This window comes from Rhinolophus sinicus, chromosome 15 (assembly GCF_057876585.1).
Source record: "Rhinolophus sinicus isolate RSI-liver-muscle chromosome 15, RSI-T2T, whole genome shotgun sequence".
Classification (NCBI taxonomy): Eukaryota; Metazoa; Chordata; class Mammalia; order Chiroptera; family Rhinolophidae; genus Rhinolophus; species Rhinolophus sinicus.
The window spans coordinates 91,230,335-91,258,277 of NC_142515.1; the positions used below are offsets into that span (position 1 = coordinate 91,230,335).

The 27,943-nt window shown below is 49.6% G+C and overlaps 1 protein-coding gene across 3 annotated transcripts in view; it reads right to left on the reverse strand.

The window, feature by feature from the left end:
- LOXL2 (lysyl oxidase like 2) overlaps positions 1 to 27,943 on the reverse strand; it is a 92,400-nt gene that overhangs the window by 2,953 nt on the left and 61,504 nt on the right. For all 3 annotated transcript variants that reach the window (XM_019714737.3, XM_019714728.3, XM_019714719.3), the window contains exons 7-12: positions 21,980 to 22,131; positions 15,842 to 16,009; positions 13,756 to 13,921; positions 9,440 to 9,683; positions 3,318 to 3,433; positions 2,078 to 2,214 (exon numbers count right to left, since the gene is read on the reverse strand). In XM_019714737.3, the coding sequence (XP_019570296.2) occupies positions 2,078 to 2,214; positions 3,318 to 3,433; positions 9,440 to 9,683; positions 13,756 to 13,921; positions 15,842 to 16,009; positions 21,980 to 22,131 (983 nt within the window). The remainder of the gene's footprint in view (positions 1 to 2,077; positions 2,215 to 3,317; positions 3,434 to 9,439; positions 9,684 to 13,755; positions 13,922 to 15,841; positions 16,010 to 21,979; positions 22,132 to 27,943) is intronic.

The window sequence follows — 27,943 nt, forward strand, 5'->3', positions numbered from 1 at the left end:
GGCCTTATTATTTCCTTGCTCTCTTTTCTACCCAACAACCTTTGCCGTCCCCTGCCCTCTGCCCTCTGCCCCCAGCCCATGCATGCATGGCAAACAAACCCACCCTCTGAGGACTGTGCAACTCCTTGCCCACCAACAACCGTGCGACCAGGGAGCCCACCCAGGGCCCTTTGCAGTGCAGCCCTGAGGGCAGCAGGGTGCAGCACCCAGCTCTTCTCAGGGGGCCACTGGGGCCAGCTTGACCTGCTTGGGGGCAAGGGTGGGGGCTGAAATGTGTGGTTGCTACGATCCCATCTGACTCTCATATTCTATGATTCTAAATCTCGTGAAGACCTGTGAGACCTGGATTTAATTTCTTAGGCCAAAGATCTGCTGCGGTGGATCCAGGCAGCGGAGAGAATAAGGACAGAGCAAGGCCACCGGGGAAGCTGGCAGCCCACTGAGCTGGCCTCTGAGCCTTGGCACACTGTCCCCTCTGCCTGGAGCCACTTGGTCTTTGCTGGGCTTTCCCCTGCCACGTGCAGTGTTGCTGATATCTGTACCGGAATGTCTGTAGTGGGAATGGAGAGGGCCAGGGAACCCCAAGCCATCGCTCTTATGTGGCGGCTAAAGCTCAGGGTCAGTCCCAAAGGAAATATTCTTTTCCATTGATCAGAGGCGTTAACCCGCCCCGAATGAGTTAATTTGTGAATTGTATAGGTTAGGGGTCAAGAACACAAAATACAGAGTTGATGTTGCCTGGGTTTGCTGTAAGATGAGGGTAATAGTGACGGCCACCATTGGGGATGACACGAGACAGAGCATTCACAGGGCCGAGCCTGCCATCAATCTTCAATGAGCCGTAGTTATGCCCCAGATGGTGTTTGTCAGAATACACGACGAGAGCCATTCACCCAGCAAAATTACAGCAGCCCTCAAACACAAGCTGCCCTCCATGGTATACGTGCACAGAGACACACATGCCCAGTTTTTAAAATACAGAGCACTCTGGTCTCTGGTTGGGCCTCTCCAAGTCTGCGGTTTTGGGCTTGTGGGTGGAAAAGTGCTTAGCTGTCTGATTTCCAGCCTCTGAAATTGCCGAAGGAGACTTTCAAAGCCCCTCTGTGGTCACTTCTCTGCAGGTGTTGGTTCCTTCCAGGGCTGTCTGTAGGGTGGGGACCATGGGCCAGGCCCTGGGCTGGCTGAATGCCCCCTCGAGAAAGCTTTCAAGGCACAATGACACATTTCTGGTCACCTACTTTGCCACCCATGGGGAAAGCTGGAAAGCAAGAAGGGTGAGGATGTGGGGAAAAATGAGAGGGTGAAAGGAAGTCTCAGCAGGCAGGAGTGCACCTGTGCACCAGAAGGGGGGACCAGGGGGAGAGCTTTGTCTCCCTGACCAGTCAGGGCCCTGGCTGGAGCATGAAGGTATTTGCAGGAGGCCAGGGCTCCCTGGTTCTTCCCCAGGACTGGCCTTCCACCCAGACACAGTACGTGGAAGCCCTGGGAAGTGCCCACGCACTTGCTGCACGGACTGTCTCCAGTGCCTGACATTCTACTGTTACAGATTCATTTCTTTGCATTAGAAATTGCCCCCTCTGCAGATCCGCTTTTATGAGGCTAACATTTCTGGGAGAGTCAAGTCACAAACACTTGTGAGGGATGGCCTCTTGACGAGATTGCCTTCAGCCTTGACAGCACAGACCAAGGCAGGCTGAGGGCACTGGGAGAAATCGGGGTGGAGGTGAGAGCCTAGCTCGAAAGGACCTAAAAGGTGAGGTGGACTTAGAGTCTGTGGAAGAAATTCCTAGCCTGAGGACCAAAGCGGGCTGCAGATGCATTTTGTGTTGTAAGCACCAGCTGTCAACAGAATGGAGTGCAAACCCCCCACCCCGCTGTGCAAGCCTCGCATGTTCAGGTTACCGGACTGACATGGAAGGCCTCTGGGTATAGGACTCCTGCACTTTAGACAGTTGGGCCTGCATGCCCATGTTTTGTGTTTGGGCACCAAGGGGAAGGGGGCTGCCTCCCCGCTTGCTGGGGAAAAGACCCCTCCTCCCATCAGCAGGGCTCTGGAACCCCTTCCCACACCCCTCACCTGGAATAGGTAGTCTCCGGGGGGCACGTCAGTGATGTCCACCCACTGACAGTCGATGTCATGGCGATACACATCCCAGCAGCCCATGGTGATACCCTGCTCGCCGAAATTGGCACACTCATAACTCTTCTGGATATCTGCAGGCAGGGGCCGAGGGAACCCCAGTCACCATGCACTCATGGCTCCTCTGCCCTCTGTGCCACCCTCCCCACCCTCAGCATCTCCCTTCCTTCCCCCAGTGCCTCCCCGCCCTCACCCTCACCTCTGCCTCGCAGGGTTCTGCATCCAAGCCCCACTGTGTGCTGTCTGATCCTCTCTCCTTTCAATAGAATCCCTTACTAGATTTTCTACCCACATCCCAGACCTTCCTTCAGACCTCGCCAGGGTCCCCCTCCTCCACAAAGCCTGCTCTGGCCCCCCCTCACCTTTCTGAGGAATCGTTAGCCTGGGAATGGAGTGCATGCTCATCCGGTAAAGCTCTGGTGTTTATTATTTAGCTTAACATGGGGTCATCTTGTCTCCCGCTGGACAATCACCATTTGGGATTTGGGCTTGTGTCTGGTTTGTCTGTCTGACCTTTACTGGGCTAGTCAGTTGTCTGGCACACAGTAGGTGCTCAAAACCCATTTGCTGTGATTTCATGGCATATCAGTAGCAGTCACATTCATTGAGAGACCGCCATGTCGGACACTTCTCTAAGCACTGGGTATACCGAGAGGAATCACGCGTCTCGCCCGGACAAGCCCCAGTCATGTCAGGATGACAGGTGTGGCCACAGTGCAAATGGGGCAGCCGCCTAGTGGTGTGAGCAGAGTGCTACTTCTGCCTGGGGGAGTCAAGAAAGTCTGGGAACCTCAGAGGGGGTCATTTGAGCTTGGATTTGAAGAGTAAGAGCCAGTGTGTGGGGGGGCACTTGGCACCGGGACACAGGGAGAACAGCTGTGAGACTGGGAGAGGACTACGTGTCTGGTCCAAGGGTTTGGGCCTTACCTGGGAGCCTGTGGCCCCACCAGTGCCTGTCAGCATAACGCTGGGGAAAACAGGCACCATTATAGCCAGGCCGTGCCCATACTCCAGCCCTGAGTAGAGCCATGGAAGCCCCAGTAGAGAAAGGTCACGTGGAGAGTCAGCAGTGGCCAGAGTGAGAGTCCAGTGTCTGGCTGGGGGACAGGTTTGGTGGGCACAGCCCAGGGGGCTTTTAAGTCCCTCTGAGGCACCCCAGCTCCCCACACTAAGATACCTCCTTCACATTCTGTGTCCTCCAAGCAGAAGCTGGCTTTGTGGCCCTCTGCCACCTTGGTGCCATTGAGGTTCAGAAGGTCGTAGTGGGTGAACACTTCCATGCTGTGGTAGTGCCTGCAGTGAGAGACGGGGTCTGGGACTCAGTGTCAGGAGCAACTGCTGCCTACCTGGCCATTTGCCTCTGGGGACACCTCGTGGTCCAAAGGGGTGGCCAGTGAGAGAGGAGTGATGATGGGGCATAAGGAAAGGGAGGACGGAAGCAGAAGGCGGTAACCATGGTGTTTACGTGGGCTCAGGAGTGGGGCAACCACTCACTTCCCGGGCCTGGTCTCTCTTCAACTAAATGGGAATACTAATGTATGGAAGGCATGCGCCATTGTGGGAATTAGTGAGAAGCTATGCAGCACAGGGCCTGGCATACAATAAGCTCAATAAATTTACAAAATTGGTAGTGCTTTTCATAACCCTCCTGAGCACTCCCGTGGCTCTCACAGCCCGCTCCTATTTGGTTCGCTTTCTGCAGACTAGTCAAAGTCACTTTTCAATGTCTTTCGAAACTTTTCTTTTTTTTAAACTTTGAGTTATTTAAGTGTGTTTTTCCAGGACCCATCAGCTCCAAGTCAAGTAGTTGTTTCAATCTAGTTGTGGAGGGTGCAGCTCACAGTGGCCCATGTGGGGATCAAACCGGCAATCTTGTTCTTAAGAGCACCGCGCTCTAACCAAATAAGCTAACCAGCCACCCCCTTGAAAACTTTTTAAAGTGAGAGTATGGTAGGGAGGGAAAGAGACAAGAAAGGGGGAGGGTTCTTAGAGTACGGGGAAAGACTTTATCAGGGCTCCCATTAGAAGAATAAGCACTAATGCATCCCCTGGGACAGGCAGGCAGGAGGTGGGGACTGGGGAGTGTGCTCAGCCCACCTCAGCAGCCTGTGGCCTCGGGTGGGGAGGTGCAATTACCTCTGGGAAGTGAGCAGCGGGAAGTCTGCTCCCTTGCGTGGAGCACAAAAAATGGAGAAGAAAAAGACAGTTCTGAGGGCCTGTGGAAAGGAAGAGTGAAGCAGAGGAGGGAGAGAGCGTGTGCAGCCCAGCGGATTGTTTACATAGCCGTATCCCATCTCTTCACTGGGGGGAGGGCGGGGGGGGGGTTAGTGGTGGGTGGAGAATTGAGAACAGATGTAGATTCTTGGAAAGTGATGCAGCTGGTTCAGAATAAACAAGGGAAAACATGGCTGCCATGGGACCGTCCTCAGGCACTGGCAGGCCAGGCCCATCTTGACCTGCAACGTGTGTCACAAGTCTGCAACTATTGAACACACCCGTCTCTCACAACAGGGACATGTGGAAAATGAGGAAAATGGAAGACAAGGTACCAAGGCACAGGGAGCAGAATCACTCGTTTTGTTTACACGTAACCTGAACATGGCTTAGTCTCAGCGGTACTGTAAGGATTGTCGAATGGGAGAAATCGCAGAAATACCTAACATGGGGCTTGTGACAGAGGAGTGCTCAGTACCTGTCAACTCTCTCCTTATGACTGGTTCCAGTAGTAATAGGAGGAGTATTTTTATTACCACCACCACTACCATTCCTATGATTATTCCCTGGCTTCCTCCCCTCCCAAGCCTCACTGGTTGGCCTCAGGCGCCCTCCACTGGCAGTAAAGGACTGAGGGAAGAGGGGAATTAAAAGGATAAGTTTTCAGAGAGGAAATTAGAGGTTCTTTCCTCCATTCCACCTGTGTTTGCTTGTGCTAAAAATAATGTCAGAAGTTCCTATGTTGGGCTTTTCCCAGGTCACTCATGTTTCTGGGAAAAACGACGCGGAGCCCGGGGACCACTGAGAACATTCATAAGGCCACATTTTGTGGCAGCTGAACTGATGACTTTGAAAGAGTCTCTTTTGGCTTCTTAAAGGAGCAAGATGAGACATGAGGTCTGACTCATGGCCTAAAACATGTCTGCATCTTTCAGAGAGCGGCTTCTGTGACTGTGTTTACCAGCTGGAAAAACTGAAGAGAAATAGGTTTGTGTTCCGTTGCCTAAACAAAATTCAGACAGAGGCCACAGATGGACTGTTGTAAGGCTGACTTCCTCTCGCTCCCCCTGCTTCCTGTAAACTTAATTTAAGAGTCTTCCCCAGCTCTTCAGTTTTTCCCCTATGAACACCGGGTGAGAAACAGCTGGTTTGGAGCCTCCCAATTCTAGCTGTGGTCCTGGAGCCTCTCTGCTTTACCTCTCCGGCATATGTGGACACCCCCCATGCCCGGGCCACATCTCCCTCCCAGCTGGGTGGAGAGCCCAGGGGCGTCCTGGTGATGAGGGTACACTTCCTCTCTCTAGGCTGAGGTGTCCTGACCTTTGGATGTCTAAGAGAAGGCCTGATCCATGGGGTAGAGATGGAAAAACTCCACTTGGAAAGAAATTCCAGAACACTATGGGGAGAGAGAATAACCTGACACTTGATGGAGGTCATTAGGATCTGGATGAAGGCAGCCTTCTACCGTAAGACTCCAGAGCCCGGTATTAGAAGACAGGGTACTCGTGGAAGGAGGAGGTATTGGATGCATACTTGATGACAGACAAAGCTAGTCCAGAGAAAGGTGGGAAGTTTCGGTATATTCTTTGTTATCCTAGGTCACGGGGGGCCCAAATAAAACTTTCAATCAGAGAACCAGTGCACGTCGTAGAGGAGACGTTTGCTACTCTTTATCATTTCCCCACGCGAGCCACCTGTCTCCTGGTGCCTCCAGAATGGACGGTCCTGGTTGGTGCTCAGCTGTGGTGCGATTACGTTCCTGTCCCCATTTCAGAGCATGTTCCAGTCTCAGAAGGTGCTGCCAGAATGACAGGGACCCTTCCTGCATTCAGGAAATGCTAGGCACCCCATCCCCCCACCCCAGCTGGAACAAAGCCCCACAGGTGTGAGGAGGGCCTAAGATTGGCTCACAGAGGCCACGTCACATCTATGGGGCTTCAATCCAACATGGGCTGCCCCACACATGGGGGAGGCAGGGTGGAGCAAGCAAAAGTCTCCCCTTTGTAGTAGCAAAGCCAGCCCTGACTTGGAGGGCTCGCCCCTGTGCTGGATGTCCACCTCTCCTTCTCTAGCTCCCAGCACCTCTTGCAGATTTCCCCAAGGGGGGAGGGCTAGTCCTTGAGACACAGCAGGGGCAGAGCTGCTCTGTGCTCTGTTGTGCGTCAGCACCCAGCTTTGTTTGGCCCCTGTCAAAAAGGGGACGCAATGTGCCAGGTAAGCAGGTGTGGCTCCTCTCCCTGGGGGCTCAAGAAGCAGGAGGGGGACCCCAGCAAGATCACCAAACAAGAGCAATGCCTATGCAAAAGAATGATGCAGGGCACTGTTCTCTGTGTCTGTTGGTGAGGAGACGTCTAAGAAGGTCAGTGTCTGTGTTTCAAAGAACATAACTCTTTTCCTCATTGGGGCATCAATTAAATAGGCAGTGATAGTTTTCCCCATTTGCACTAATGTGAGCCAGCATTCTCAACTTGACTCCACAGATGGGACCGGAGGATCTGTAGATCCGCTGAAATAGGATGTCAGATATTCTAGAAAGATTTTTTTTGAGTAGAGGAAAGGCCAGCTTTCATTAAACTCCCAAAGAGACGCAACAGAGGTTTGGGGCCAGGAGTCCTGTTGAAAAGTCCTCCCACAGACCCTGAAGAAGTCCCTGGAACTCTGGGGGGCCCTCTTCTGCTTCCGGGGAATCCTACGGTTCTCAGTTACACACCAGGAGGGGAGGTCTGAGGGAACATATGCTTAGCTACATGTTCTTTCTCACCCATCCCTCCCAAACCATTTACTGGAACATCTGTAAGCAGAGAAATAACATAGACCACAAGCAGGGGTGGGACGATTTGAAGCGGCATTTCCACAATGTCACCATGTGTATTCTCAGAGGGGAGACCATTCCTGGGAGAGCAAGCATATGTCACACAGAGGCTCCCTCCATGTAATGTCTGGGTGGGTCGCCCTGTGTGGGACACAGATGCAATTACCTTCTACTTATAGACGCCCAGGCAGCGTCAGCCCCCACAGGCCCAGGCTTCCACTATGTGTTCACTAAGGAAATCAGGAACCAATATGGTCATGACTTTCATTTTACCCTTTGACTTCTACCCTGCAGAAGACCGACAGGCTTCTATGTAAAGAGCAATTCTTTGGCTAATTAGGACTTTCAGAATGTACGGATAGTAATTATAAAGGAAAATCAGTATCCCTAAATTCCATCACAGTCCTTTCTTTTGAAATAGGTTGAACAACTCTATCCCCAAACAGATTCGAATGTGACTAGACCATCGGTTGTCACATGAAAAAGCAGCCATGTGAGAGACAGATTTCTGATGAAGTTCAGCAGAGGTGACAGAAAGAGCACACACGTTGGGGACAGACAGGCCCGAGTTGAAAGCCCCACCCCACAACTTCCTGCATCCCACAAACACTGAGCCTCCATTTCCTTACCTGTGAAAATGAGGGTATCCTGCGCCTGGCATGTAGAGGGGACCAATGAACGCTAGCTCTTATGCCCCTGACAGTGATCACGGCATTTTGGAGCAGGAAGGACCCCTAGAAATGAGCTACACAGGGGCTTCTCAGACTGTGATGTGCACACAAGCTCCTGGTGATCCCGTTAAAATGGAGATTCTGATGCAAAGTCTGCACTGGGTGCGACACTGATGGCAGATATGCTAGCCCACGGGCCTCACTTTGAGAAGCAGGGACCCACTGCAAAAGCTCTGATGTGTAGATGGCATTCTAAGCATAGAGATGGGCGCTCCCTGGGCCAACATCTACGGACCCCTCAGGGGACGGCTGCCGCCATGCTGCATGGCAGGGGCCTCCCTCCTTTCCTTTTCAAAAGTGTGCTCGCTTCTGTTCTTTCTACCTGCCCAGCTCCAATCTGAGCAGGAAAATGTGAATGAACAGGACACTGTGAACAAGCAGGGGCAGAGGGTTCTGGATTAGAGTACAAAGAATCAAGGCAAAGGGGAAAAAAAAAGGAAAGGCCGGTCGATGAACGTGGTGGCTTTTGTTGGCTCCAGCAAGGCATGGCTCTAAGATTTCACTCTGCGCTTGGTCAGGATTTATAGCCCTGGGACTGGATCCACAGACCGAGGGCTGGAAGGGACATTTGAGGTCCTGGGTGACAAGGCCCAGATGGCCTGACATCATGCAGCCAGTTTGAGGCACAGCTGGGTTGAGAGACCAGATCACATGGCTCCTGGGGCCAGAACGCTTGTCTCCACATCCACTGTCTTTCTAGAGATATTTAAAATACATACTGGTATTTAAAATATATTTCTAGGGACAGCCAGATGGCTCAGTTGGTTAGAGCACAAGCTCTGAACAACAGGGTTGCCGGTTCGATTCCCACATGGGCCAGTGAGCTTTGCCCTCCACAACTAGATTGGAGACAACGAGCTGCCACTGAGCTTCCGGAGGGGCGGCCGGATGGCTCAGTTGGTTAGAGCTCAAGCTTGCTGGTTGCTGGTTCAATTCCCAACAAGGTTGCCAGTTCAATTCCCACATGGGATGGTGGGCTGCGCTCCCTGCAACTAAAGAGTGAAAACGGAAACTGGACTTGGAGCTGAGCTGCGCCCTCCACAACTAGATTGAAGGACAACGACTTGGAGCTGATGGGCCCTGGAAAAACACACTGTTCCCCAATATTCCCCAATTAAAAAAAATATATATATATATATATTCATATTGTTTAAAATATGTATATATATTTCTAAATGAACTCAGAGTCCAAAGCATCCCTGCAGAACAAGAACTTCCTGTGGACACACTTGAAAACCATTGACTGAGGTTAATGGAGGGGCACTGGATACTCAAAACGAAATTGTCTCCTAACATTAGGGGCCTTGGAGGCAAGAGAGACAACAGGCTCAGGGAAGGTGCAGTGGCCCCAGGACAGCTGGGAGCAGAGAACGGCTTCAGTAAATGTGGGAGGCCAGAGTGGCAGACCCGACTCCCACCAACGTAGGGAAACCCTGCCCACTAGACGGCGTGACCTCTCTAAGTGACCCTGTGATTCTGAATCCCATCTGGGCCCTGTGGGGTGTCGGGCTGGGGCAGCTTGGCGATGGAAGCAGCGCTTACCTGTGACAGTCATGCCAGATCCATGCATGGCGGCCGTTCTTGGGCCGGAAGTCGGACTGGCCATTGTTGTGGATCTGGGAGGAGAAGCGCAGCAGCCGCCGGTAGCCTGTGGTGGGGTTGGTCTGGGCGGCTGAGCCTGAGAGGCAGTTCTCCTCCATGGCACACTGGAGCATGAACATGGGCCGGTCCTCCAGGTAGGTGCTCTGCTGGACAATCTCTGCGTTGAGGACCAGGTCAGGGGCAGCTGGGGGTGCAAACACAGTGTTCAAGGGAAGACAAGAGACCCCTCACGCCTTCCCAAGTACTTGACTCTGATTCCTGAAGTGGGACAAACCTCTGTCCCTGCTTAGCATCACCTCCTGGAACTGGCTTATGGCCTCCCCCTCAAGGTCACCTTCCCTGAGGACGACTACCCCCAAATTCCTCTTCCCCGTCTCTGAGAGTCGTCTTAGACACCTCTGCAGGCATCAGTGCAGATGGGCAAAATGCTGAGTTGTTCAGTCTGGGTGATGGATATGTGAGGGTTCATTATGTCATTCTCTCTGCTATTCAGTGGCTTGAGATTTTCCATAATAAAAAGCAAACAATGATAATGTTCTCTCTTAATGTTGTCTCTCTTAAGACAGAACTCTCTTAATACCTTGGTCTGATTCTTCTGGGAGTGATTCAGATTTATTTTCCAGCATGTGTAATATTCTGTGTAGATTTATAGTCTGCTAATACTGCCTCTTTTCAAATATATCTTGACATAGTTCCTTGTTAATAAATATCCATTACAAAATTAATTGGCTACGTAATATTTAATTAATAACTCTAGCCCATAGTTTTAGATACATTGGTTGCTTGGAATTTTTCCCAGTGAAAGATAAACCTATGATAAACATCCTGTGGTAAATCTGTGTATATAGCTTAAATTATTTCTTCAGAGTATCTTTCTATCAGTGAAATTGCTAGAAGGAAGAGTTGCATATTTTCAAGACTCTGATACATATTGCCAAATCACCTCCTTAACAGGTTCCTTCAGTTTCCACTCACACTGGCTCTAGGCGAGAGTTTTTAAAGTGCATCTTTTAAAACAAGATTGATTTACTCAATTAGCGCATTGCACATAGCAGGTGTTAAAAAAATTACCGATGGCTACAATCCGTATTTACTGTTATCATTGTATCAGGTTTTGCTTCTTTATAAAAGGATTAACTCTAGGTTTCCCTTTACAAGTGAGAGTCCATTGAACATTTCTAGTAAACGTCAATTCACAAAATTGTATATGATTAATGTACAACCAGATCCATCCCTCTTTTGTTTTCTGACAAGTTGCTTGTAAATTTCTGAAGTGCATGTGCGTCTGTGAGCTTGGCTTCCCTCAGGTTCACCAGAACCTGGAGCACTCTCCGCTCGTCTGCACCCCCTCCACAAAGCATCCCCTCCCCACAGCACTTGGAGCACAGTAGATTCTCAAGGAACCCTTGTACCTGGTGAGGCTGGTTGGGGAGGGAGGCGCTAGAGAGCAAATTCGCCCCTGGGATTGGATATGGAATGGAAAGATAGTGAAAGGGCACACAGATAGGATGTGGGGTTGGGAGTGGAAGACAGAAATCGGGAGGTTCCCATTGGCTGAGTGCTCTTTCCTCTTGGAGGGGCGCACACCAGGATACAACACTGCTGGCGCTGAGGGTTCTGGATGCTTTTATCATAGGGCGTTAATAGTCTCTTACTAGTTGTCTGTACACTAGTCAGTACTCAGTGGATAGCCCTCTGCTTACCTCTGAGCTTTGCAGAGGGGTCTCCATCAGACCCTCCTCTTTCTGAGAGGAAGCCAGCCCTACCTCCATCCAGCTCAGGAGTCCTAACATCATGTGGCTTGCACTTAGCTGGTACCTGGCATCTGTGCTCTGAGCACCTGTCATGGGACATGGCCTTGATCTCCCTACCATCCAGAACATCCACCAGAAGCTCATCGAAGGCACACATCCATCCACCCATGCACCAAGTATTACCATGTTTCCCCAAAAATAAGACCTAGCCAGACCATCAGCTCTCATGCATCTTTTGGAGCAAACATGAATGTAAGAACCAGTCTTACATTAGATGAGACCCGGTCTTACAGTATAGTAAAATAAGACTGGGTCTTACATTCATGTTTGCTCCAAAAGACGCATGAGAGCTGATGGTCTGGCTAGGTCTTATTTTCAGGGAAACACGATATGATGAACACTGTGCTAGGCTCTCTGGACAGTGCTACACAAGGCAGACCTCATATTCCAGCAGGAGACACAGAAGCAATATGAATTAATTAATCCTAATTGCGACCCAGCTGGATGGAGAAATATGGGACTCTGTTGGGAATTATAACAAGGGGACTCAGTCTGTGGGGAGTCAGGGAAGGCTTCCTGGGAGGCAGTTACAGTTTAGTTGTTCCCTGGAGGATGAGCAGAGATTAGAGGAAATAACTCTAATGTGTGAGGGTAGGGAGAGCATTTCAGGCAAAACAGAGGGCACATGGCAGGTCCCTGAGGCCTGAAGGAGGGGCCAAAGCTTGTGTGGTCAGGACACTGAGGAAGGGTGGGGGTGGAAGGTGGTTTGAAATGAGGCTGGACGACATGCTTCTTGCGCTTGTCCTGTGTTCACGTAAGTGCAGTGGGAAAGCCTGAATGACGTTTGAACAGGAGAGAACATGAGTGGGAGACCAACATGGACTCTGGCTTCAGGAAGCGGAGGCTGCTGGAGGCATGTGTCACTGTTGGGGATCCCTGTGAGGAGACCCTGTGGTAATACAGTGTGGGAGATGGTCACCCAGATGTAGGTGGTGACAGCAGGATGAAAGGAGGTAGAGGGAATTGAGAAAATATGAAAAGGTAAAAGCAAGATGGGCTAAATATGGGGGTGATGAGGGAGGGAGGGAGAGAAGGAGAGAGAGAGAGAGAGAGAGAGAGAGAGAGAGAGAGAGAGAGAGAGAGAGAGAGAGGGAGGGAGAGAGATCGGGGAGCACTTGCAGATTTGGTGCATGTGTAATTGGTTGGATGAGGAAAAGTAATCACAAAGGGTTGCCTGAAGAATATATTTTATCTCTCTGAATAAAGTATTAAGCCAGATCAGCATTCCTGGCCCAAATGGCTATTGCCCTCCTACAGACTCTGAGAGATGCCTTCAGCCTAAGCAGAGGGTTTCTCTGAGGAATAGCCCCATGAAACTAATTTTTGGTCTGCCATGAGGATGTGGAGGGCATTGCTTATCTAATAACTCTCTGTCCTCATAAGGAATTCCCTTCATAGAATAGTGGGGTTCTTTTGATGCACAGGTTTGCTTTTTTCTATCTTATGGATACTGTGAGTTATAGTAATGAACAGGTTTCCGTCTTTCCTTTGGCTGCTGGGAAGCTTACTGTGAAATTTACAACCTCTCCATAGTAAATGTACAGGGCTCTACAGTACATATTTTTTATTAACCTCTCACTCGGCTCCAAATGCAGCCACTACCTAGTTGCCGATATCTACTTTTTTCCCATCCGCTTTTATCTTATGCTATCTTGAATTTTACTTAGGTTTATATTATCTAAATCTCCTTTTGGAAAACAATTGGTATATTACTTAATATAAATAAATTAATAAGCCAAGAAAAGGGCCCTAACAGTGGTGAGACCACTTCTGTCTGCTTGGATGTTCTCCCCCTGGGAGGGCTGGTAAGGGGTGATGATCTTAGTCTGTCCTCTCAGGAGGCCAGAGCTCGGGCTGTGTGCCCAAAGAAGGCAGGCTGTCCTCTGGTTCTCTCTCCTCATGGACCTTCCCCAGCTGGGTCATTCTGAATCCTGCTGGGGCTTTCCCTTCTATATTTTCAATCTCTCTAGGATTTCCAGGGAGTCACCAGGAAGCTAAATCACCTCCAGGGTGTGCAACAAGAAATAATTTATGGAGCAGGGTGAGGAAAGGAAGAATGAGCACCTAGCATGAGCATCATGCTTCACTAGCCTCAGAAACATCCTTCAGGGAAGGTATTTTCTTCCTCATTAACTGGTAAGAACAAGGCATTCTCAGCCCATAATTTACCCAACGTTGCTTCAGTAGTCTACCGTGGCCCTGAGATTTGAACCCAAGGTCCCCAGACTTCCCGTTCCTCCCTCCTGCTTTCCTTCCCCCTGTCATCAGGCAAGATTCTGTGGTTGGGGGTGGAGGATTCCCTTTTGCCCCCAACTTCTCACTTAATAAGAATTAACCTCTGTTTTCCTCTTTTGCTTGGCTCATGGCAGAGGCCCCAGTGAGACTCTGGTCCCCTCCTGGAGCCTGGTGGGGAGAGTGGATATGACCCCCAGGAAGTCTCACTTTCTGAGCAGGCGACTCCAGCCCCAAAGTGCACTCCACCCTGGGGGCAGGCCACATCCTCTCCGTCGTGGCGACAGTGTGCCAGGGACAGCTCCGTTCCAGAGCACTTCACTCCGCTCATGACCACTTTGTTGGCATTGATGTTTTCGTGCCAATACCAGGTCTCCTGGAGAATCAACAAAAGAAATGGCCAGTATGTCACCATGAATGGTCACTTTCTTATATGCTATCAACTTTCAGCCTCACAAAAATCCCAAGGCTTTATTTCCAGATGGAGACAAGAGAGGCACAAAGACTCACTTATCCAAGTCATGTAGTTGTTTAATGGCAGAGCGAGTGAGAATCCATGTCTTCTGACCTTGAGACTGGGATTCTGCCACTCCCACCCTCTAGAGAGTACTGCTAAGGCTGGTTTGGTCAAACAACTGTTCAGTGTTGTGTGTCAGGAATAGCAGGTACCTGTAACTCATGTTGCCCACTGACCTATCCTGAGCCCAGGGCAGACATCACTAATCAATCATAGCACTCTCTCCTGTAAGCCTGACTGTGATTTCAGAATCCTTTTCAACACAGTGCTCCGAAAAGACACTACCCATTAATTGATCAGACTTGGAGAGAAGAAATTTATTCACAAATGTCAGTAGTTAGTTCGATATTCATACATGCCCTTGATTGGGTTTCTCTAGAAATCCTGACTATACACCCCTCATCCTCTAGAGAGAAAACTGGGGCCTAGACAAGGACAGGGCTTGTAATCAGTGTCAGATTTGGGACTGCTGTCAGATGCAGGCCCATTTCACAACCCAGCAGAGGCCCAGATGTCTTAGGAATGAGCAGGGAACAAAAATAGCTGGACAGCCATTCTGTTGTAATGAGCACGATTTTTCTACTCTCCTTGGAGAACCAGAGTGCGCACTGGTTTGTCATAAGCAGTATTAGCAGAGACGCTATGTTGCTCTGGGAAGACGGGCTCCCAGAGGGTGTGGGCAGCAGTGTCAGGGACCTGTCCCTTCCGGATGCTGAGATGAGGAGCCACAGGGCTGCCTCTGCTCAGGGCTCAATGCCCACCCTGGACCTGGCAGGCAATCAGGCTCAGCAAGGCTGCCAGAGTTCTTCCAAGTCTCGTCCTTAGAAACCCCCTTCCCAAGCAGGGCCACCTGGGCACAGGAGCTAGCAAAGCAAGCTGCTCTGTGAGAAGCTTGAAAAGTGTTTAGAGCCAGGATACTATGGACATGGGGCTATCCATCCCATGTCACAGGGAAGAAAACTGAGGCCTTGAAAGGCAGCTGCTTAGCCCCAGATCACTATGCTGTGGGCTGGTGGGAGGACAGCTGGGAACAGACCTCAAGCTTTCTGTCTTCTGCACCTCCCAACCCCGCCCCCCAGCCTCTTTCTGACATTGTCCTACTCCGCAGGTCCCTGTTCCCTCACAGTATAGGGTCGAGAGGCAATGATTTTTGAAGCCAAAGTGCTACTTCTCTTTCTTCTGCGGCCTTTTGGTAAGGGCAGGAACTTGGCGGCCCTCAGCTGAGTCCCTTTCCCTTTAAGGAAGGGGCTGGTGGGAGGAGGATGCAGCTACTATGACAAGGGTTCTGGATGGGCTTGGAAATTGAGCAGCCAATCAGCGAGAGAATGCACAAGCAGGGACACCAGCTGGGAACTTGCTCTGGTAAGAGGGGCCTCCAGGGAGCAAGCTAATGCGTGTGGAGTGTTGGCCTCGGCCTTGGGTGGTCTCCACTACCCTATAGGACTGAGTTGCTTCCCTCTGCAAAAGTCACATCACCGCAGGATCAGCCCTTGGCCTAGGATGAATCCCAGTGCATGAAGCTGAGTGGACTGGGAAACCAGAGTATAGGTTCTCATTCTGCAATGGGGAAACAGAGGCAGGAAGTGGGGGCGTGACACGCCTAAGGACTCAGAGTTGTGAGGGGCAGCACTGAGGCCAGGATGAGGTCTCTGCCTTCTGGCCCGCAACACTTTGCTCCCCTCCTCCTGGGTAGCTGGGGAAGGTCCACTGAAGACAGGAGCTGACTAGAGGTGGGCAGGATCAGGCTAGATGGAGGGGTCGGAGGCCCGGGCTTCTCACCTGGAAGGCGTTACTGGCGAACCCCAGGCCCAGCTGCCGGCAGACCACCATGGCTTCCACGATGCCCCAGTTCTCACCGCATACCGTCCCCCATACGAGGGACCCATTCCTCTCCACCAGCACCTCCACCCGGCCCTCGTAGGGGTTTCGGCCCCCATTCAGGCGCAGCTGTAGAGAGAAAGGCAGGCATAGTCACTAGGAGGGGAAGGAGAGGAGCAGCCCCACTGTTTTGCCATCAGTCCCAATTTCCCCAAGCCAGGGGGTCCTGCCTGGGATATAATTAGATTCAACAGCAACCCTGAGAGCCAACTGTGCGCCAGCATCATGCCCAGCATGGTCTTACATATCAAGTCCCGCAGCAGGCACCTGGGGGCCCTAGAAGCTTATGTAGTGGGGAGGCCACTGATTCCCCACTGAGCACACCAGCAGAATCTGCCTCTGTTCCCCACTGTTCCCCATGAGCCTACCAGTTGGGGGGATGGGGCTGTTCTCAGAATCAGACACTTGGAAGGATGCACCAAGGGGCCTTAAAATGTTAGAAGTCCCCCCAATTCTTTCCTGGGCCCCTTTTTCCTCCCCACACCCTCTGCTGGTCCCAGCTCCTGATTGCATCTCCTCCCACATGTCCTCTCCACCAGAACTCTCTTCTGAGACCCATAGAGCCAACTGCCTACTTAACGGTTCCACTTGGCATCTCTGAGACGCCTAATCCGAACTTGTCCTCTTTTCTTTCTCCACCGAACCCTGTGCTCTATCTCCCCCTTATTCCCTATTTCAGCTAAAGTTACTACCGTCTGTCCCAGGGCAGCAAACTTTCTATAAAAGTGCCAGGTGGTAAATATTTTAGGCTTTGTGGGACATGTGCTCTGTCATAAGCACTCAGCTTTGCCATGTAGCATGCAAGCAGCCATGGACGCTACGGAAATGATTGGGCATGGCTGTGTTCCAATAGAACTGTACTTATAAACACAGGCGGAAGGATGGGTTTGGCCTGCAAGCTGCAGTTTGCTCATTCCCGAATCTATTCTGTTATACAAGCCAGTAACTTGGAAGCCGTACTTAACATCACCCTCTCTCTCACCCCCACGTCTTGGTGGATTTTATCTCCCAAGTCGCTCTCTAATCCACCCACTTCCCTCCAACTCCATCCCTACCCCTTCTCCAGGGCACCACCACCTCATGCCTCAGTCAGATCGCCTCACCTCTCGCAGCCTCTACTCCTGACTTCATCGACCCATTCTCTACTCAGAAGCCAGAGTCATCTTTAAAAAACACCTGATCCTGTCACTCCCCTACTTAGGGTAGGTCAGTGGCTTCCCAGTGCTTCACTGCTCTCCTCTGCATCTTTGTCACATGTCCCTCTCATCCTGTTCTCTGACCTCCAGGCATATGGGTCTTCTTTCAGTTTCCGTGGCCCCCTAACTTTCTTGACCATGTAAATCACACATCTCACGTGGAAGCCCACTACGTACAGAGGCCCTTTCCTGGCTGATCCTGTTCCTCTTTCCGATTCCACACCCACTGACTTGCCTCCGATTGGGGTCAGCGCCCCCTTCCCTATTCCATGATTCCCTGTTACACTGGAAGCCCCAACAGTTGGGTTTTCTCCTTTGTATAATACAAGCACCTGACTTAAGTTTTGATTATCGAGGTCTCCCCCTCAAAGAAGGTTATCGCAGGTAAACACGTTGCCAGCCATGTGACTAGATAAAGCCCCAGCCCCTCTCCCCCCATCGAGTTTCCTTTAGAAATCTTGGTTGATTTTGATAACTGACCATTTGGGCAACTTGCTTTTCTCTCTTCCTGCACTTTTAAATCCCCCTTGTACATCTTATACTCAGCAATAAAAAGTGAGCCATGGAACCCTAGGTCTCCACTGCTGCCCTCAGCAGAACCCCAGCCCCCAGCGCTCTCTGTCTCTCTGTCTGTCTGTCTGTCTGTCTTTCCTTGACTTCACTGTGTGGCCCCAGATGGGCTGCATAATTTCCAGGTCCTGTAAATAATATTTTCCCAAAGTTTCCTGATGGTTACTGCTGATGGGCCTCTTGCAATCATAATAAGAACCACAAAGACCAGTCTGACCACAACGTTGGTTATTCATAGTCTGAGACCGGCACACAGCACCTATACGTCTCCTTAGTATTTATGACAATTATAACTAAGCTAACTTGCAATTTGTGTAACATCAGCCTCCTCTGCTAGAATGTAAGCTTCAAAGGGCAGAGCTGTATTTGTCTGTTTTCCTGAGTGACCACTATCTAAGATAGCAGCTCACTCATGTTACGTCCTCCACAACGATTTTTGAAATGAGTAAGTAAACAATCAGTCTTATGGAGTGAAAGCAGGGAGATCTGGCGTTTGGGGAATGATACGGGTCGACGAGTAGCTCCCCCACCACTGAAAAACTTTTAAGTTTTCTTTCCTATAGAAATTTTAAGTTTCCTTCTCAAGTTTCTTTTCCCCCAGTTTTTAAAGCTCCTACCCCTGCTTTAGATAATTATCCTAAAACTTGTGATTCATACTTGTTGATTGTAATCACTGAAGCCTAATGTTCTCTCCTACCGGTTCTGGGCCCAGCTCCTGGACAATTAACGCCACCTGAATGGCCTGGTTGAATGGCCACAGGCTCTATAGAGCTAATGGATTTATTAATTCAAATCTATTTTTCCTCATTCAGGGGCCTTGGGGATGCAGAGGGTACCCCAGCAAGATTGCCAGTCCCAACCAAACAAGCCAACGCAGTCTTCTAGGCAGATCTTGGGACCCCTTCCTCTCATCTAAGATCAGACAGGGTGAGAGTTCCATGAATCCCCCAATAGGTAGGGACAGCTCTATGCCCCTGCCCAGCAGGAAGCAGATACAGAATAGACCTCCTGTCCCTCGACTTCCCATAGAGATTTTACGGGGATCATGTCTCAAGGGGAAAAGAAGGCAGGCAGTTAGAGATAAGTAATGGGTCTCTGCATTCCTGCAAAACCCACAGAATGTGATCACCCAAAAGACCTCCCCTCTCTGCCCAAAACTTCCCCTTTTCATTGTAATTATCTACCCCTATGAGGAACAAATGGGTACAAAATATCCAACTAGATCAAACTGGCCATTCAAACCTGCGCAGTAAAGGCCAAAACCACCTTCATTTCACCTTGGCCTCATGATACCATCGTCATAATATCATACATATGCCTAGAAGTTCATTAGTACCATTATAACAGACTAAATTCTGGGAAGGAACATGCTCAGTCTAAAAAGATGAGGTAATAGTCTCTTGTCAATCACAGGTGTCAATCAAGTGGTCCCAAGCCCAGAAAAGAACAGCCCATTCTAGAGAAAAAAGGGATAAAAACTCCAAGTCCTCACCAGTCCGAGCCCTTTGAGCTTTGCTTTTGCTCAGGGGACTGCGCCAAACCCTTTTTCTTTTAATAATGAGCCCTTGAGCCAGCCATTCTCTGCTGCTCGGGTCCACTCCTATTTCTTTGGAGTGTACTATCTCTTCTAATAAACTATTCTTTCACCACTTTATTTCTGTGTCTTGCTCAATTCTTTGCTCGAGACGCCAAGAACCTGGAAAGCGTGCTGAGAAGAGCCCATTCTCGGTAACAAGGAAGGGTTCTAAGAATGCAAACCTTAATCCAACTACCTTACCCAGATACCCTTTATGCGTCTAACAATTCATTCCTTTGGGATAAGGCATGACATCTCCAGGAATCCTCAGCAGTTTGGTCACCAGTCCTTAGCAACAGCACAACAGCTGACTAATCCTTTGCAACAGCACAACCCCTAGGGCACAGGTCTTCTTTCCTATTATGGACTTGGGGGCTGCAGGGGTCAATGAGCTCAGCCAGCTAATGGACAAGCCAAGGGCAGCCATGGTACTCCATCTAGCTCCCAGGGTTGTTGAATAGATTAATTAAATAAGATAGTTCATGAAAAGCGCTCAGACAGGGCATGGCACACCGGAAGTGCTTGAGAACTATTACACACCATCATAGCAATGCTCATTATTAGATGTGAGCCTCATCAGAAAGCAAAACTCTCTTCAGAAGAGATAGAGAGAATCAGAGCAGGAAGAGGGCTGGCCTTTGGGAGGCTGACGCTGGTCTTCTTGAGTGCCTCTGGCTTTGCCGTGGCTAAATGGACAAAACCAGTTCCAAATCTGTGGCTTTTCTCTAGCCACTCAGTGAAAAATCAACTGATTTTTCTAGGAATCATCTCTCCTCCTTGTTTTCAGAGGAACAAACTGAAGCCTCAAAGAGATCAGCTAGGGAACGATTATCAATGAACTTGTGTCCTCCCCACAAATTCATACGCTGAATTCATATGCTAACCCCCAATGTGATTGTATTTGGAGAAAGAGCCTTTCAAGAAGTAATTAAGGTTAATTGAGGTCATATATGTGGGGCTGTAATCCAATATGACCGGTGTTCTTACAAGAGAAGAGACAGCAGGGATGCATGTACACAGAGGAAAGGCTGAGGGAGGACACAGTGAGAAGGCAGCCATCTGCAAGCCAAGGAGAGAGGCCTTAGGAGAAACCATCCTGGATCCTGGACTTGCAGACTCCACAACTATGAGACAACACATTTTTATTGTTTAAGCCACCCAGGTCTGTGGTATTTTGTTCTGCCAGCCCCAGCAAACTAACACAGTGATAAAACTCAGGACTCTTGATTGTTCTGTCCAGCGTGGTTGCCAGTATCCTTGGGGGCCCCAAGCCAGGCTGTGCGGAAGCCTGACCCACTGCTCTGGCGAGAACTGGTGCAGCCCATAGGAATTTCTTTCACAGGAGACTTTCCTCATGTCCTTCCCAGGAGTAGCAGCAACACATCCAGGTATAAAACTTTCACATCCTATAGCTGAGTGCTGGGGTCACGTCCTAGGGCCTGGAGGGCCCGGGAAAAAGTAAGGATGTTTGTGCTGGGAGTGGTGCCTCCATTGGGATCACTGAGCACATGACCTGGCTCAGCAATCCCCACCATAAAATGGCTCTGGAAAACTTCACTTTCTTTGGTCTAGTCTTTCCTTTGGGTTGAAACCCCACTCCACCCAACTCCAATCTGTCTGAAGTGAATGGGGCCACAGCACGCGTGACTCAGGGCACGTCAGCTTTTATAGCTCTGTTATGGCTATCTTGGAATGCTGCTGGGCAATTACAGACAGCCAGCCTTCCTGCAGCTGTGGGACAGGGGCCCAGGCCCTTGCTCACCCACAAGCAAATTCACGGGTTGGCTGAATGCTATTGGGTTCACATGTTTGGCCCATTGGGCAGTGAGTTGCATGAGATGGGTTGTGGTTGACCAGTTCAGTGCCTTTGGTACACCGGTGCCAAGGTCAAGAATCACAGGCAGAGCAGGAACCCAGCTGGGGAACCATCCTGCATCCCAATGAATCTGTGTTTGCTCATTTTAAAAATAAGCACTCAAGAAGCTCTTCCAACGTGCCAGCTGTGTACCAGATGAGGCACGGACCTGACCACATTCATGGCACAGCGAAGAGCATTAAGTAGGATTTACCGAGCCTTTTGGTAGGATTGGAGAGACCTCCTGGCAAAGAGGAAGTCATCTTGTTGGCTACTCCTGTGGGCAAGGTCACCCAAGCTAGGAGACACAGTGTAGCTTTCTCGAGACCCCATCTCAGGAAGGGTGGGTATGTCTCTGGTATAACACTGTTAAGTTTCCCTTTTCTTTCCCTCTGGCTACCAGAATCTAGTCTTTTGTCTGTATTGTGCTTGCATCTATGTGATTTGCAGATCTGCTGTCGATGTGATACCTCTGGGTCCTTGGAAAGGGTCCATGCCAAGGGGGTCAGAGGTGGTACAGACCTTAAGTTCCTTACAGAAAGTACTGAGCTTCGATCACACCAGTCCTAGTGCAGGATGTGGCACACAGTGGATGCCCAGCATATGCCACTAAGGACAGTGGTGTTTATACGTATCTTTTCTTGTTTGGTACATTTAGAAATGCTAGGTGACAACGTCAGCAATAGTGATAGAGGCAGAGCCTCAGTCCTTTCTGAGATCATTATCAGAGCACCCTAATACCACCGGCTAGAAACCTTCAGAGTGAAGCCACTTGGTCTATACTTTCTAAAGTCTCAATGACCTAAACATAACATACTCCCCTTTGTGCGTCGTCTCCTCACCTTCTTCTGGAAGCCCATGGCAGGGATATTACACCTTACACCAGCATCTTCCTCATGGTTGCAGCCCTGAGACTCAGCATTGAATTTACAGTCTATGATGGACTTCTCATTCCCGGAGCACTCAATTTCATTGAGATGGATGGGTCCTATCCCTGCGGAAGAAAGTAAACATGGGCTATGAAAGCTTCTGAAGGAAAGTTTCTGGAATAGGCAACAAAGTCCCAGAAATAAGAACATGCCTCTCTCATCCTCAAAACTCTTCCCAACTGCCTCCTACCATCAGCTCAATGACTCAACCTCTTCTTCCTGGAGGGAATTACTTCTTGCCTTGGGATCCACTTCTCCCAGAAGAGTAAATGAGGGTTACATTAAGTTCTGTGACCTTGGCCAACTCACTCAGCCTCTCTGAATCATGGTTTTTTTACTTAAATAAAGGAGTTGGACTAGAAGACATCTAGGTTTCCTTCCCAAATTTCATATTCCACATTTTTATGAATCTGAAAGGGGTGACAATCACTGTATAGTCAGGGTCCCTGCAGGAAACAGATGGCATGCTTAAAGTGGATGATTTGAAGAAAGTTAGAAACAGGGATTTTTAAAACAAAGGTATGAACATAGTGTAAGGAATTCACAAAATCAGAAAGGACACTCCAGTGTTCAGGGGCTAATAACACTTGGGCTCAGATAGAAAACAGCCCCAGCCTGCAGCAGTGAGGAGAGGATGCCAATATATTACCCAGGAGAGCTAAGCTCTGTGTGGAAAGTACCTGGTAAGAGCTATTACCCTTGGCCTGCAAGGACCTTGGCGGGAGAAGACATACTGGCCACTCTCCTCTCCCCACCTGCAGTCTCCCACCAGGGCCCCCTGCTGGCCACACCCAAGCATGCCTCCCTGGGGCACTAGCCTACGGTAAGCGCGAGGATGGAGGGTGGAGCTGGAGGGGTAGATAGAAAAATCCAGCAAATGACCTATGGTGAGCATGGGGGAAGCTTCTCTTACAGGCACTGAGATACCAAGGTGGAGGGGGGGCCCACTGCTGGGGATAAAGAATTCCTAGCCTGACCCGTGTTCAGTTCAACTCAGCTCCTAAAACCACGTCTTCTCTGTCTAGCCCATCACGATGGATCAAAGTCCCGTTCTTTCCCAGGGCTCTGGGCTGCATTGACTCCCATCTTGGTCCCTGCCCTGCCTGGGACGTTCTCCCTCTCCTGGGCCTCACCATCCTCATTCGGGTCCTGATCCTCATCACTCAGACACTTGCTAAAACCTCCCATCTTTATGATGACCCTCCCCTGACCCCACACCTCCCTCTGGCCTGTCACTTTCCTCCGCTTCAGGATGCTTCTTGGCAGCACCATCTGTTTTGTTCTCTCTACTTCCACAGCCAGCAGGAAGATCATCCATCTGTTTCTCCACCAGACCTCCCATCCCAGGAAACAGCCCCTCCACCCTCCAGGTTGTTCTCACTGGCACCCAGAGGTCATCTCTAGTACCACCCACCTTCTCCTCCTTTATCGCCGACAAGCCATCCATCACCATGTTCTGTTCATTCCCCTAAAGCCAAGTGTTTTTGTGTTTTCATTTCTGCCATCATGACACTAGGCCAACCCTGTCATGTCACACTTGGACGAATGCAATAGCCTCTAGTCTCCCTCCTGTTTGCTTATTCCAAAATATTTTCCACACGGCAGCCCAAGAGACTTTTTAATGAATATTGAATCATGTCTCCAACCAGGCCCCGCGGGATATGGCCTCCATTTAGAATCCGGCTCTGCCTACCCCTCACCCTCAGGCACACTGTCTCCTTTGGCTGCTCCATTGAGCCCAGCAGTTCCCTCTGCATGGACCCTCTGCCTGGGATGTCTTCCTTCCAGCCCTCACCAGCTGACTCCTGCTCGTCCTTCAGGGCTTGGCTTTGACACCATTTCTTTGGAGACGCCTTTCTGACCCCATCTAAGCGGGGTTCCCTCAGGGAGCCTCCCGCTGGGTACTCTGCCTCATGTTCACTCAGGCAGCTCTCTGTTCAACGTCTGTTTGCCTGCCCAGCAGGTGGGAGGCCCCAGACGAGGACAGGTGCCATGTCTAGGTTCCTTTTATATTCCCAACCAGTGCCTGGCATATAGGAAGTGCTGCAAATAGCATCTGAATGCATATTGTTGACTTCACTGAGCATCTGCTATGTGTTGGCCTCTGTGCTAGGTACTGGGCAGGGGTGGGGTGTGTGTGTGTGGGGGGGGACTCACAGATGAAGAAAGTAGGCCCCTGCTTCTGGGGGAGGCAGACCTTTACGCAAAAACTCATACTGGGGTAAAATATGGAGGTGGGAACCTATGCTTTGAAGTCAAAGGAGGGGACCTTGGCTCCGTCAGGGGGGTCTGGCGACACCCAGTACCTAGGCTCACTGAAGCAAAAAAGGAACTTCTGGGAGCAATCCATGTTAGTAGGTAAGAGCCAAGTTCCATTTCCTTGGAAATGCATAAATGATGAAGCCTCCAATTCCTTGGAATTTTATAAACCTTGTCAGTGACTAACTTTATAAAACTTAATCATGACTGCATATCAGTGACTATGGCTAAAGGCATCTAAGGACTCAGAGTAGAAAGGCTGTGACAAAACACAGATCCTAAACAGGGCTCTTGAAACAAGCAAGGGTTAAGACGAACACAGAAATGGGCAGCAACCTTGGAACTGAGCTTCCAGTTAGATTAGGGACCAGTTTAATTATTGTGAGGATGATGATGATGGTGGTGGCGATGATGGTGGTGGTGGCGATGATGGTGGTGGTGGCGATGATGACAGTGGTGATGAGGATGATGGTGATAATGGAGATGATGGTGATGGCAGTGAAGATGATGATGGTGGTGGTGATGGTGATAATAATGGTGGTGATGATGGTGATAATAATGGTGGTGGTGATGGTGATAATAATGGTGGTGACGATGGTGATAATAATGGTGGTGGTGATGGTGATAATAATGGTGGTGGTGATGGTGATAATAATGGTGGTGGTGATGGTGATAATAATGGTGGTGACGATGGTGATAATAATGGTGGTGGTGATGGTGATAATAATGGTGGTGGTGATGGTGATAATAATGGTGGTGGTGATGGTGATAATAACGGCGATGATGATGTTGATGGTGGCAGTGGTGGCTGTGGTGATGATGATATCTAATATTTATTGAGCACGTACTCTGTGCTGGATTCTGTCCTAAACACATTGCTTATATTAACTCATTTAATCACCACGAGAACCCAACAAAATGAGGAAACTGGAGACCAAAGATGAAGTAACTGGCCCAATGGAAGAACCAGGATTCAGATTAGACAGTCTGACCCCAGAGAATATCTTGCTAAGTTTTTAAAGCTTATTCAGGAGAGCCTATGTTGGGAAAGAGCTGAGTTTGCTCTGGGAAAGAGCTGAGTGTTCAGAAATGCTATGTCCTCCTGAACTTAGGGCGGCTTCCTCTGCCCCCTGACTCCTGGAAATCCTTCGCCTTTTTGCCTATCTCAGTAGAAGTCTGCCTTGAAGGAACACCTCAATCCTCTTCTCCTCCATGGCTCAGTTTGAAATGACCTCACTCTCGTCTAAATGTCTGTAGCATTTACTTTTACGCCTCTCACTCAAGAGGCAATGAGCTGGGCATCAGCTTAATATGGGATTCAGTCTGTGTCTCCTTGTGACACAGTGATGGAACCTTTCTGAGCTCTCCTTTCCTCATCTGTAAAAGGCAATAATATCTATCTTGCTGGGTTGGGATTACGAGAAATGAATGAGACACAGTATGTCAGGTCACTAGTGACTCAGTAAATGGTAAGTATTATTATCAGCATAATTTCTTATTATCATCACCTATTTGTTAGTGTAAGTTATCTTTGATTTGGGTTATAACTTATTTTCTCCACTTGAGGTGAGCTCCTGGAGAGCAGACCATTCATTACTATAAATGATTGTGGAATAAATGAATTCCACCATCTAGCCCAAACAGTACTCATTGAGTGTTTGTGGATTGTTAGACCATAGGACTGGACAGGAGAGGAAAGGTTAGCAGAAGAGCTTAACACAAATGGCTCACTGACAGTGTTGGACTCCAACAATTGAGTCTCCTTCTGGCCTAACTTACGTAAACTTATGTGGCAATTTCAGACATTGGGGGATGAGGCCCTAGAGGGCAAGGCCTGCTTTCCTGAGGCATGCACATTCATGGTGTACCCGGGCAGAGCACAGAGATGGGAAAACCAGTGTTTCTCATCCTCCTTCCTGCACCACCCAGTTGTGCGGTGGGTCAGGTAGGGCAGGAGGTGCCACTGAAGGACAATGGCCTGGGTGTCCAGCTATTGCATACCCAGTGAGGTAAGCTGGCTCCTGGCTTCTTTTGTTGACCTGGGTTTGACCTGTGTCCTATCCCGCAGCTTTTCCCTTCTGCTGGGTTCTGGACTGTCCCCTGAATTGCTCTTCCTCATGATGGCTTCCCCACCTCTACCCTGACCTTGCTCTTCCCTCATGTACAAACCCTGGCCTGGGTGACCACAGGCCTGGGTCAGGAGCAGGATGCTGGAGAAAAGCCACACCTAACTTCTTGGAGCAATGGTGTGCACTCTGGACCCACAATCAGCTGTGCAGGTGTCAGTCAGACTTTTAAGAGCCCAGCGAATAGAATAGGACATAGCATAGTATTCTGCATGTGGTAAGGTTAGCATGAAGTTTCGTTTCAGCTCTGTATGCACGGCATGCACTGTCATGTGTATTTCTGATTGGAGATTGCAGGCAAAAGGGTTTTAAGGCCACAGCTCTAGAGCTGCTCTGTCCAATACAGCAGCCACTGGCCACAATGAGCCCTTGCATGTGGCCAGTCCAGACTGAGATGTGCTGCAAGTGTAAAACACCTCCTGAATTTCAGAGTTAGTACACAAAATGGCAATATTGAAATCATAATGTTTTGGATGTACCAAGTAAAGACAATGTATTACTAAAATTAATTATACCTGTTTCTCTCTCTCTCTCTCTCTCTCTCTCTCTCTCTCTCTCTCTCTCTCTCTCTCCTCTCTTTGCTACTAAAAAATTTTAAATTATATATGTAGCTTCCATGATGTTTCAATTGGACAATGCAGGGTTAGAGAGTTGTAATTTCTTTACCAAGTGTTCAGCTGACCCTACATACGCAACTGGAACTCATTCATTCATTCATTCATAAAATGAATATCCCCGGAGCACTATGAACTGGACACAGACTCAGCACTAAGGACATGGGCCCTCCCATCATGCAGTGCTCAGTCATGGGCATTGGTGGATGCATAAACAGATAGCTGGAGTTTAGATGTATGCAGAGGTTCCACAGCAAAAAGCACAGGGCCTGACTCTGAGCTGACATCCATCCAGGTGAAAAGAACAGGTTTCAGAGAATCACAGGAGGCTGGAGCCAGACAGCATCTCACACATCATGAATCCAGTAAAGACTCTGAGGCCCAGAAGGTCGCTCAAGGTCACCGTGCAAGTAGGTGGCAAGACCAGGACTGGGACTCAAATGGCCCAACTCTCAGTCCTTGCCCGCTCATTGCCCTTGATACGGGTGTGGTCCCTTGGTTCACCAGCCAGATCCAGGACTGAGGGACTGAATCGTCTGCTCTGTGACTTGACATTGAATGTGGCCTTCTCCCTTTCTGCCCAGTGGTGTTGACCCTGCTTGGCATGGCAACAGATAATAAATAATCCATTGGTTCTTTCAGGGGCAGCATTGAACATGCCCAGCGTCTCTTTTGGCCAGAGTTCTGCAGGCTTGGAAAAGTCAGAAAACTTTAGCTGCTCTGGGCAGTGAAATAATTAGGTCAAAGAACACACACCCAGGAGACATGGAATGTTTATGTCATCCAGTGCTTGTTTATTCCTCAGAATGAGTGGTGTCCTTCCTGTGGGCCTTGGGAGAGCACAGACCATCACATCAGCCAATCAGGAAAACAGCCTG